The 11,598-nt window shown below is 36.4% G+C and overlaps 1 protein-coding gene across 1 annotated transcript; it reads right to left on the bottom strand.

The window, feature by feature from the left end:
• Positions 1–5,306: 5,306 nt before the first annotated feature.
• On the bottom strand, positions 5,307–6,480 carry LOC119571190 (baculoviral IAP repeat-containing protein 7-B-like). Its single transcript, XM_037918606.1, has 3 exons — positions 6,432–6,480; positions 6,146–6,271; positions 5,307–5,518 (listed from the first exon to the last, which is right to left on the bottom strand). The coding sequence occupies exons 1-3, from the start codon at positions 6,478–6,480 to the stop codon at positions 5,307–5,309; spliced, it is 387 nt and encodes a 128-aa protein (XP_037774534.1).
• Positions 6,481–11,598: the final 5,118 nt, after the last annotated feature.

The following is an 11,598-nucleotide window of genomic DNA, read 5'->3' as shown; positions in this document are numbered from 1 at the left end:
GCTACAGGTACTCCCCCTCCAGAGAGTGAGCAAAGCGAGCGAGCGAAATACATATCGTATCACTCCGGTGGTCACCAGTATAGAAGGTGATAGTTGGTCATCTAGTATGGCTGGGTGCAGAAGATGAGGTCGGTGATCAACTGGGGGAGCCAGAAGGCTCGCCAGTCGGCTAAGGACTGGGCAGTCCTTAGGGTGCTGCTGCTGTTGTCTTGTTCTGCTGGAGGATCGGGGAATGCTGATCTCGTTTCAGGCTCTGCGGCTTAAATACACTAGCGCTGTGTAAGCGTGCAGGGAACGAGGGGAGCCCGCTGTCCAATGAGCGTGGACATGGCTGTGGACCTAATGTGACCCAACCTGGGTAACTATGCTGAACTCCAGGTTGCTACAGGTACTCCCCCTCCAGAGAGTGAGCAAAGCGAGCGAGCGAAATACCATATCATATCACTCCGGTGGTCGCCAGTATAGAAGATAATAGTTGGTCATCTTCTATTTGAGGTTACTGGTCTCTTTGGGGAGTGTTTATTGTGGGTGTGAGTGCCCACAGGTATGGCTGGATGTTGGTGGTGAAGTCGGAGATCAATGGGGGAGCCGGCAGGCTCCCCAGTCATGGCTGTGGACCTGATGTGACTCAACCTGGGTAACTACACTGAACTCCAGGTAGCAGGGTCGTGCTGCTACAATGGGCAGAGCTACTAGCCAAAGTCAGTGTGGAGTAACAATAGGCAATATCAAGGTCTCAGACCTTGACTTTGCCGATGATGTTGCTATCCTATCTGTGTTCTTGGAGTCACTGGTGGCGGCTCTTGATGCATTTAGCAATGAGGCGAAGCCCTTAGGCCTGGAGTTCTCCTGGACCAAGGCCAAGATTTAGGACTTTTGGGGCCTGTTAGGGGAACCCATTCAGTCGATCCATGTTTGCGGCGAGGATGGTGAAGTTACAGTGTTACATACCTTGGTAGTGTAGTCCATATCTCTGGGTTGTCAGACCAAGAAGTCAGTAGACGGATTGGTCTGGCAACAGGAGCCATGAACTTGATCAACAAGAGCATTTGGAAATGTCGGTACCTATGCAAAAGGTCCAAGCTGCGTGTTTTCAAGGTCTTGATACTGCCAGTTTTGCTCTATGGAAGTGAAACCTGAATGCTATCCAGTGTCTTGGAGTCTCGTCTTGATGCATTTTGTAACAAGTCCCTTTGCCGGATCATGGGGTACAGTTGGCAGGACCACGTGTCCAACTGGCGGTTACACCGTGAGACTGGCATGGGACCTGTTACTTGCATAATCCAGGATCGCCAACTCACACTCTATGGGCACCTAGCTTGTTTCCCTGTAGACGACCTTGACCATCAGGTTGTCTCTTTGCGAGACAACCGTAGGTGGAGGAGGCCTGTGGGACGTCCTAGGAGATCATGGCTTGGGCAGCTCGACGAGACCTGTCGTGAGGAATGGTGGTGCTAACGAAAAATAGATAAATAAATAAATAAATAAAACTTGAAAAGAGTAGAGCGGGTATGTGGGTTCGACAGTGACGCCATCTATCGAAGGTGGCAGTCTGCAGGAAAATGGCAATTGCTGAAGGGTACGGCCTTACATACCAAGGTGTATTAAATAAGCCCAAACAGCGAAAATACAAACAACTGTGTAAAGTTTCGAATGTCGAACTCGATTCATTTGTTGATTTACTTTGAAATGTGATGTATTACTTTCAGGTTGTCGAACTTAATATATTTCAAATTTCGAATCTCGATTATCGAACATGCATAGTTTGAACTTCGATTTGCGAAATTCGAATGTCCAACTTTGCTTAGTTGCACCTTCGATTTTTCGAAATTCGAGTGTCCAACTCGCTCAGTTCCACCTTCGATTTGCGAAATTCGAACGTCCAACTCACTTATTCGCTTAGTTGCACCTTCGATTTTTCGAAATTCGAGTGTCCAACTTTGCTTAGTTGCACCTTCGATTTTTCGAAATTCGAATGTCCAACTCGCTTAGTTTCGAACGTCGAACTCGATTCATTTGTTGATTTACTTTGAAATGTGATATATTACTTTCAGTTTGTCGAACTTAATATGTTTCAACTTCGACGAATTTCGAATCTCGATTATCGAACATGCATAGTTTGCACTTCGATTTGCGAAATTCGAATGTTCAACTTTGCTTAGTTGCACCTTCGATTTTTCGAAATTCGGGTGTCCAACTCGCTTACTCGCTTAGTTGCAACATCTATTTTTCGAAATTCGTGTGTCCAACTCGCTCAGTTGCACCTTCGATTTTTCGAAGACATTTTTAGTCGCCGAATAGGATGTAAAAGAAACACCATTTTAATTCTAGGTTATTACATTTTTATTATGAGTCGTTATCCCTTGTTTTCGTTCAATTAATTTTTGATATGCGTATTTACCCATTACCCATTTAATTTCTTTGCTTTGTTTATTGACATCTCATTGTATGAGTCTCCTCTTCGTCTCATACACATCTTTCTCCTTCTTCATGAATATTTTTACAATAGCCCGCATTTCTTAATATATTCAGCCAAACAGTTGTATTTGTTGAATTGGATGTGAAGGAAACACCACCATATTTGTCGTTCATTTTATTTTTTACTATGATTTACTACCTTTGTTCTTCAATTTCTTTTTTTTAGTTATCGACATAATACTATTATTGTATGAATCTCCTTTGCGTTTAATACATACAGATATGTGACACTAGACAGCGTCTCTTAATCTCCATTTTTTTCAAACACTTGTGAACTTCATTTATTTTCTGCAGCATATCATCACAATCTGATTGATATTTCTTGAATATTATATCAAAATTCTTATCCTCCTTTTTTGGGGGACCCACATCAAGCTTTTTCATTACTCCTGCACTGTATCTAGGTGTAAACATTGACGAAACATATCGAATCGGAAATGCGATATTGTTCGAATCACACTTATTGTAGCAATGATTAACAACAATTAAAAGTCCGGGAACGACATTGTCGCCATGGCAGATTGCAATACTAATCTTTGATGGGGCCCGTGCTCGTATTGCCAGTCTAAACCCTTCGACGCCCAAAACTTTATTCATGTCTTGTATCATTTCCTTTGGAATATGACTTATGGTTTTCCCATATTCATCATAAAGACTAGACATTACTTTGATGTTGATACAGTCGAATCCATCATCCACGGATCGAATATTCGCCTTCATAGACTGTCGTTTGTGGTTTCTCTTCAATGTGACAAGTTTATATGGTCTAATGATATGTCGGAAGAATATCTCCAAAAGGTTCTGGGCCATAAAGCGGTCCACCACATAGGTCTGGAGACGATACTCGTCTTTTCCAAGAGTCCCTTATATTCAAGAACGGGATGCGCGACTGTATCCTTACCTTCTCTTAGCCAGTCGTCGTCTATGTGACCGTGTTCGTGCCCCCACTCGATTAAACTTTTTTTAAAGATGGATGCAGGTAAAACTTTACCCTCAAATGACCAATCGGATTCATCAAACCTTAACCTTCGATCACTCTCTGTGTATGTTATTTTAAAATCATATAGATACCGAAAAGTATTTACACCCTAACCATGTTTGGATGAGTCTGGCGATGAGTCGTTGAATACTTTTAGTTTAACGTTTGTAGGTTTAGTGAAATAGCAAGAAAAAGTTTCGTGATCAAAAAGAACTTCGCGATCAGCAGAAAATATATCGTATTCTGAGGTCATCCTTGGCAAAAGCGAATGTGATGTAGGAAATAGAAACTGAGCATTGTTTAAATATATCCCTCTGTTGTTTTTGTTGCTGCTGCTGCTGCTGCTGTTACCGTAGTAGAGGTCGGAAAAATTCACCCCTGCTCCGGCATAAGCCTGGTAGGATCTGAGCAATAGACCTTCTTTTATAACAAAAGTGTCATCTATGTTTTCTATACTGCTGAAGTTTTGCATCTCTCCCTCATGAAACTTTAGATCCCATGATGAAAAACGCTTGACCGCCGTCGCAGATTTGACATTCTTTTGATACAGTTCGAATGTCGAGAGTCTTCTGTTCGGAAAGACCTTATCGTAAAACTGTCTCATCCTTTGCAATCTTTTATATCCCGCCGAGTGAACTACGAGCATATTAGAGACTTGTGAACTTTGGCTCTGCCGTTATCGGCCAGCAGTAGCGAAAAGAGCATTTCTGATCCACCCAAAAATGTTTCCGGATACTAATCTACTATTCCGTAATCCTTCGAGAACCAAAAGCTCGTGCTCATAAGGTTTTTTGGGTAGAGCGCCTGCCAGTATATTGGGAATGGGTTCTACAAAATACGGTGCCACGTTAAACGGTGTCGGTGAGGAATTTTTCATAGCACCAATGGAGATGGGAGGAGTGCAACCGGCGTCGGTATCATACACTTCGGAAATCCTAACCGTGTTCTTTGGTTGACTTCCGCTCATCGTTATCGATTGGATGGGTACATACATGACGTTTCTCGTTTTGTTGGAAGAGTCGTTGTTAGTGGCCGGTATTACGGGAGAGGCTAGTCTGGTTATCTGGACCGCTAGAGACTCGGTAGGGTTTTGCAGGACTTGCCTCTTCGGTCCGATGCTAAGTTTTACGGGATGTGTGACCCCGTCATTGCTGAGCGCTACCGAGAAAGCAGGCACTATTCCAGCCGCTGGTGTCAATGTTCCTACAAGGGGAGTTCTCTTGTCCCCGTGAATGATATGATAGGCTTGATCCTCTCCCTGTGCCACAGCGTGACACGTGTTGTCCGTTTCGTCGAAGTGGACAAAATCGTCCGCTATTCTCGTCATGACGCAAGGATTCGTATTACACGAATTGAGCCCAAAAAATATAAAATTGGACGATTGTTTCACCGTTAGCGGTCTATTGCCAAATACGTCCAGGGCGGTTAACGAACAATCGCAGCCAATAAAATGTTTCCTGTAAAATTCTTTATCGTTCGCCATGATAGAAAATCGGTAGAGCGAAGAAGCATTGATCATCTTCGAAAAATACGCTATAGATGCAAGATCGGAATGCGATCTAACGGTCTGACCCGACACCGAATCGACGAGATGAGTGGAGAGATTAAAAATCTCAGCGGGATCACTTCCCAGTTGTTCCGAGGGTGGTTCGTGCACGTACGATCACGTCTACTATTGTCACTAGATTGCCGTATGTCCGAATTGTCGTTCATAGCGCTAACCTTGGCGTTATCGGTAGGAGTATGTAAATGTGCAGCCACGTATTTTTTGCCACGGCAATCGAAGCCATATTTGGCTTATCGCTATCGCCGGTCGCATATCTAAATTCTTCGCCGGCTTGATCGTGTCTCAATTCTCATGTTGAACAGAATCCAGAGGCAGAGGTTTTCTCTTGTGTCCCTGTGAGTATAGTTGAAGAGGATTTCCGTGCTCTGATTCTAAAAGTAAACCCGGGTGCGGTGGAAGAGCATAGGCATCGATGGTGTGCGATAGCAAATCATCACTGCCTTTCATATAAGCGCTAAACATCTTTCGTGGCGTAACACCGTCAGCCAAGACGACTGGAAAATTCTCCGTATAAACATTTTAGATTAACCGCATCGTTTATGTGAGCTTGTATACACGCATTCAGTAGATACGTTGTTATACCAACATATATAGCAACTATGAGAAAGAGTATGACTATGAATAATAAAGAGTTATTTTTCCACACTCTGTCCATAATAAGAGATTACTGATGCTAATAATGATGATAATGATATTACTAATAATAATAATAATAATAATACAATTGTGTTATTAACTTTATTAGTAATGTTTTTACTTAAATCATATATATATATATATATATATATATATATATATATATATATATATATATATATATATATATACTTACATATACTAGATTTAGTAATGTTATACACACTCTATGTAACGTTGGAATTATTGTAAACTAATATGAATAAATGTGTTACTTTTTTATTATACCGTCTTACATATAGTATATAATCGTCAACATTTGCATTACGAACATACAGAATCAACTGTTTGATAGTTGATTTCATTTTCAGTGATTGGATAAATCTCATCCAATAATATGAGTTCGCCGGATCGATACTATTTACTACAACCGACAACTCCATCATAGCACGATAAGTCCTTCGTCCTTTTAATGAATTCCTCACCCTTTACCATTTTAACATATTGACAGTCTGGATTCCAGATAGCATGTTCTTTCTTAGGTATATCCTTCTTATTCCATTCCTCTAGATATAATCCACAGTGAAAACAGTAGACGCAATCACCTGAACCTATAGTTAAAAGAAAAAAGTAAGAGGGCTGCATCTTATACGCGTAAATGATGGATAACATAAACTATTCAGATATACTACACAATATATTATGAACAATAATATATTAAAGCAGCGTATCAAGCTTATTATATTCATACGGAATATATAACTTACTAACCATCTGAAACGAATCCTGCATCTGCTAAATCGAATGGTTTCTGTGTCATACACTCCGGCCACTCCGTAAATGACTAGTTGACTTTGATGCATCACATAATGTACGTGTTTTGGTTCAGCGGCGTTTGGAATCTAAGAATAATAATAAGAAGAAGAATTATAAAAACTATACGTTTTATAGATTCAATGGGTCAGTCGCATGTAAATGTCATTCTCTCTTACACCCTAAAATTGGTATTCATTAATATTAAAATTGGGAATGTAAACACTCGTAAATATAAACAAACACAGTATGAGAATGGGTGTTCGCATTCATATCTTGCAGTGCACGCGTTCATCACTTACAGTGTAATTATATCTCATCAACCAGTGGACAGACCAGTCGATAAAAATATATAGTCCCGTGTACTCACACCGTGAATCACCAAGAGGTGTTGGCGAATGATTCACTGCAACTGACATGGCTCTCTAATGATATTGTGATGTAGTATGGTAATAATGTCGCCAGACAGATCAGTCGATATGACTCACTCAACCGTGTGTAAGAGACAACTCAGAAAAGTTTCACATGTTTCCTTCCCTTAACAATTGTTCCAGAACAATTACCATACACGCATAGTTACAAACAAATGTCCGCACATATACACATAAGGTATTAAAGATTTTACCTCAGCAGATATAAACATACATCACCACCAACTTTACCAAGACCACCACCACCATCACAACGGTTCTGTTATATCGGGCTAACGTTGTAAACGTCACGTCATATAATATGTACCGCTGATAATGGCACGATATGTGATATGATATGGTTGTGGTGGTGATGGTCTGTTCGAAATACGATACGAATCACCGCCATCCATGTGTGATATGGTCTTTCTTTCTTACAGAGGCGACATAATTTATTAATAGAGTGTTCGTATGTTATTAGAAATACCCTATATAAGTACATTTTGTCATAATTACCCTATGAATGTTTCTCGCAACAAATAATGCCGTCGTAATGTCATCGAGATCTAACAGTTCGCGTAACCGGAAAAACAACAAAATGAAGAAAAAGAAAAATATAACGATAGAAAGAATGGAATTAAACACTGAACTGAGAAGATGGTTACTCGACGGATGGAATACCGGAGGGCCACTAAACCGTTTTAGAAGGAAAAATAACAGATCTACAAATGATGATGCACCTAAAACAAGCCAAGAAAGAATTAAAAAAAAAAGTAATGATAATAAAAATAAAAATAATAACAACGAAAATAAAAATAATGTAAAATTTGATATCGATGACAACACTAATAGTAGTAGTAGTAGTAATAGTAGTAGTACTAGTTACAGTAGTAGTAGTAATAATAGTAGTAGTAGAAGTAGCAGTAATAATAGTGTAACAAATAGATACATGACTATAAATAATCATAATAATGAAAAGAAAGTTGGGCTAAATAACTATTACTGATTACTGCATTTGTAAGGGAAACATATGAACGTGTAACGAATGAAACGTAGTGAAACGTAGAATGGTAATAGAATATCTTTTGATGAAGTTGAACTGACATACGATGACAAACACTCGTCTGTATTAAGGAATGTCCCATTTGAGATGTTCACCGAAACAACCAACACTTTCTGAAGAATTATGAATGAAATAAAACTATACAGTAATGACAATCTTTCTTTTTACCCAATGAGTCGTATGTAGAAAATTACATAGAGATTAATTTCTTGTCTCTTTTTCTTTTTTCGCTCCGTATGCACATCGTGTATATTTGGCTCGGCCGAAGAACTTTGTATCATACTATTTTGACGTTTTATTAGTTGCTCTTGCATTTGTATAATCTCTTGTTGTTGTTTAATCATGACTGATTGATAGTTGTCGTTCGTTTGCTTATTATTATCATTATTTGGATCAATTACGTTGTGTCGGATATGCGATATGGATGCCATTGTTTTTTAAGATCGGTAACTGCCCTATCAAAAGTCACAGCTTTATCTAAGATAGAATTTAAACACTTCGTGAAGTCTTCATCAGAAGACCCTATTATTCTGTCGATCGACTGGGACATTTTTTTCCAGATTGGTGAGAATAACTTATTTTTATAGTCGCTAAATGACAATTCCTTTATTTCTGTTTTCTGCGTATCTATTAAAATTAAGTTCGAGTGAAAATGCTTGTTTAGTAGTTGGGATGTTTTAAACAAATCGAATAGAAGATTACACAGGATTTCATAGTTCATTCGTTCCTCGAGCGTATCTTTTATATATTGGATTTGATGATCCTTCAGGATTTTATTCAGTGATATTTTAGTGTCCTCTGTTTCTCTCATACCTGTACTGTCATCGAAATTTAAAAATTTATGAAGCATACAATTGTATACTCTATTTTTTACTGTCCACATTTCGATGCGATCCCGTTTTCTATCTTGTGTTCTTACTCTTATTGGAAGATTGATTTCTTCCAGTAATATTCTTCTTAGTCTCCTCCCGATATCTATGCTGATAGGTTTGGGAAGTTTTTTCATGTCTGGTGGAAGAGGCGAATTTCCGTAAAGAATTTTCGGTGAACATTTTCTTTTTACTTTTAAACTTTTATTATACATTTTTTCTTTTGTTATTCTTATTCTTATTACTATTATTATTATTATTATTTGATAGGGAAAGGGGGATATATTTTTCTGTCGATGAATTCACTGTTGACGATAACGATAAAGGAGTTGATGGTGGTGGTGGTTGTATTGGTGATATTAAACTAGAGTGCAGTTCATTCATTTTTATTTTCCTTTTCCGATGTTGAGATGTTAAAAATGATAATAATTACCAGAATTCTATTAATCATGACAATAATGATGATACAAGTGAGAATAAAGAGAATTTGGGTAACATTTGATGATTATTAATATTATTACTATTATCATTATTATTATCAATATTATTATTATTATCATCATTATCATTATTATTATCATTATTATTATTATTACTATTATTATTATTATTATTATTATTATTATTATTACTTTAATTATTAGTATTATTGCCCAAAAATATATTTTAACTGTAATAATAACAATAATAACGATGTTAATTAAAATAATAATATAAATATTTATTATAAAAACGTAATTATTGTTATTATTATTGTTATTACTATTATTATTGTAGTTGTTATTAGTATAATTGTAAAAATATATATTATAACTGCAATAATTGCAATAATAATGATAATAATTGCAATAATGATGATAATGATGATGATAATGATGATAATAATGATGATAACGATAATAATGATGATAATCATGATAATAATGAGGATAATAACAGGATTTGTGTCCAAGTATAATAAAAAAGCGGCAAAATCTAGCGAAATATAGCCTTTTGAGAGTATACTCCAAAAGGACGTTTTTTCCATTCATTTGATGATTTTGGCAATTATTAGGGTAATAATGATAATAATTACCAGAATTCTATTAATCATAACAATAATGATGATAAAAGTGAGAATAAAGAGAATTTGGATAACATTTGATGATTATTAATATTATTACTATTATCATTATTATTTTCAATATTATTATTATTATCATCATCATTATTATTATTATTATTATTATTATTATTATTATTATTATTATTATTATTATTATTATTATCATTACTATTATTATTATTATTATCATCATCATCATCATCATCATCATCATCATCATCATCATCATCATCATCATCATCATCATCATCATCATCATCATCATCATCATCATCATCATTATTATCATTATTATTATTATTATTATTATTACTTTAATTATTAGTATTATTATCTATAGTTTTATTTTTTCGTTGTTGAGATGATGCACTTAGAGTTTTATTCCTCTTTCGTTTATTTATTTTTGTTGGTCCTTTCTCCTCGACATTCATGCCCATAGACTTCATATCCATTTCTTTGTCAATTCTCTCTTTCTTGTCTTGCATACGTGATCTCAATATAGGCCAAGGCACTCTTTTTGTGTTACTTATGCCTGTGTGTAGAAACTTTAAAATCTATTATAATATCGAGAGGGAAAAAAATTAAGTAACGAATAAAATATTTAATCTTCAAAACGTAATGTGGATATATTTTTCTTCCTTTCCATCTTCAATTTAAATGCAGACAGATAATCTGTACCGTAAAACAGTAGTGTATAAGTAATAATAATAATAATAATAATGATAATAATAATAAACTGAATGGTCCATAAATATTCAACAGAGATCCGAAATATTTCCCAAAACTATGGTAATCACGTTTCCCTGAGTAATACAGCCAATATAATTAATCGAGAATTTAAAAATGCAGCAAATCAGACTATTACCAAAAAATACTACTGCAATGTTCTCAGATGGGCTGTTAGAGGTGATTATCAAGGCGCCGTACAACATTTGACAAGTAAGAAGGTTTCTCTCTATCTTCTGACAATACCCCAAATCATGTGACTTTAGTGAGGATAATGTAAACTTCCAGATCTACATCTACACCAATCCTCATCTCGATAGGGAAGATGTCCACATGAATAATCTAAGAACAAACCCAGAACCAAGATCAAGAGTATGAACCGATAAGTAATAAGTAATAGAGTCCGATAAAGACTCCTTACGCGTATTCGCCTGCCTATCGTATGTTAAGATTTATAGTGAATATTATATTGTAGCTTTGTATGTAATTTCTGTGAATAAATAAAAAAGTTTAATTCATTGGTATTCTTTTATTTCTCAACAATGCCTTTTGTTACACATATATATATGTGATAGGGGATGATGATGTTTATGATAATTATAATTATGATTATGACGATGATGATAATGAAAATAATGATGATGTTGATGATGATGATGATGTTGATGATGATGATGATGATGTTGGTGGTGGTAGTAGTGGTGTTGGTAATAATGATGATGATGATGATGATGAGGAGGAGGAGGAGGAGGTGTATCCCATGATTTTATAATGCAAAATATTACCAATAAAAGTATAAAAAATAGACATGTAAATAAGATGACAAAATATTTAGGATCGCATTTCTCTATTCCGTGATGACCTGCAATGATTAAGGGTAAACCCACAATAAAGACTTTGCTCTGCAATATTTTTACAATCAGTCTATCTCCGGTCTCTGTCGAAACGTCTA

The sequence above is a fragment of the Penaeus monodon genome, unplaced genomic scaffold (assembly GCF_015228065.2).
Source record: "Penaeus monodon isolate SGIC_2016 unplaced genomic scaffold, NSTDA_Pmon_1 PmonScaffold_54, whole genome shotgun sequence".
In the NCBI taxonomy this organism is placed as follows: domain Eukaryota; kingdom Metazoa; phylum Arthropoda; class Malacostraca; order Decapoda; family Penaeidae; genus Penaeus; species Penaeus monodon.
The sequence above is the reverse complement of the archived record's forward strand: the minus strand, read 5'-3'. Positions and strand labels throughout refer to the sequence as shown.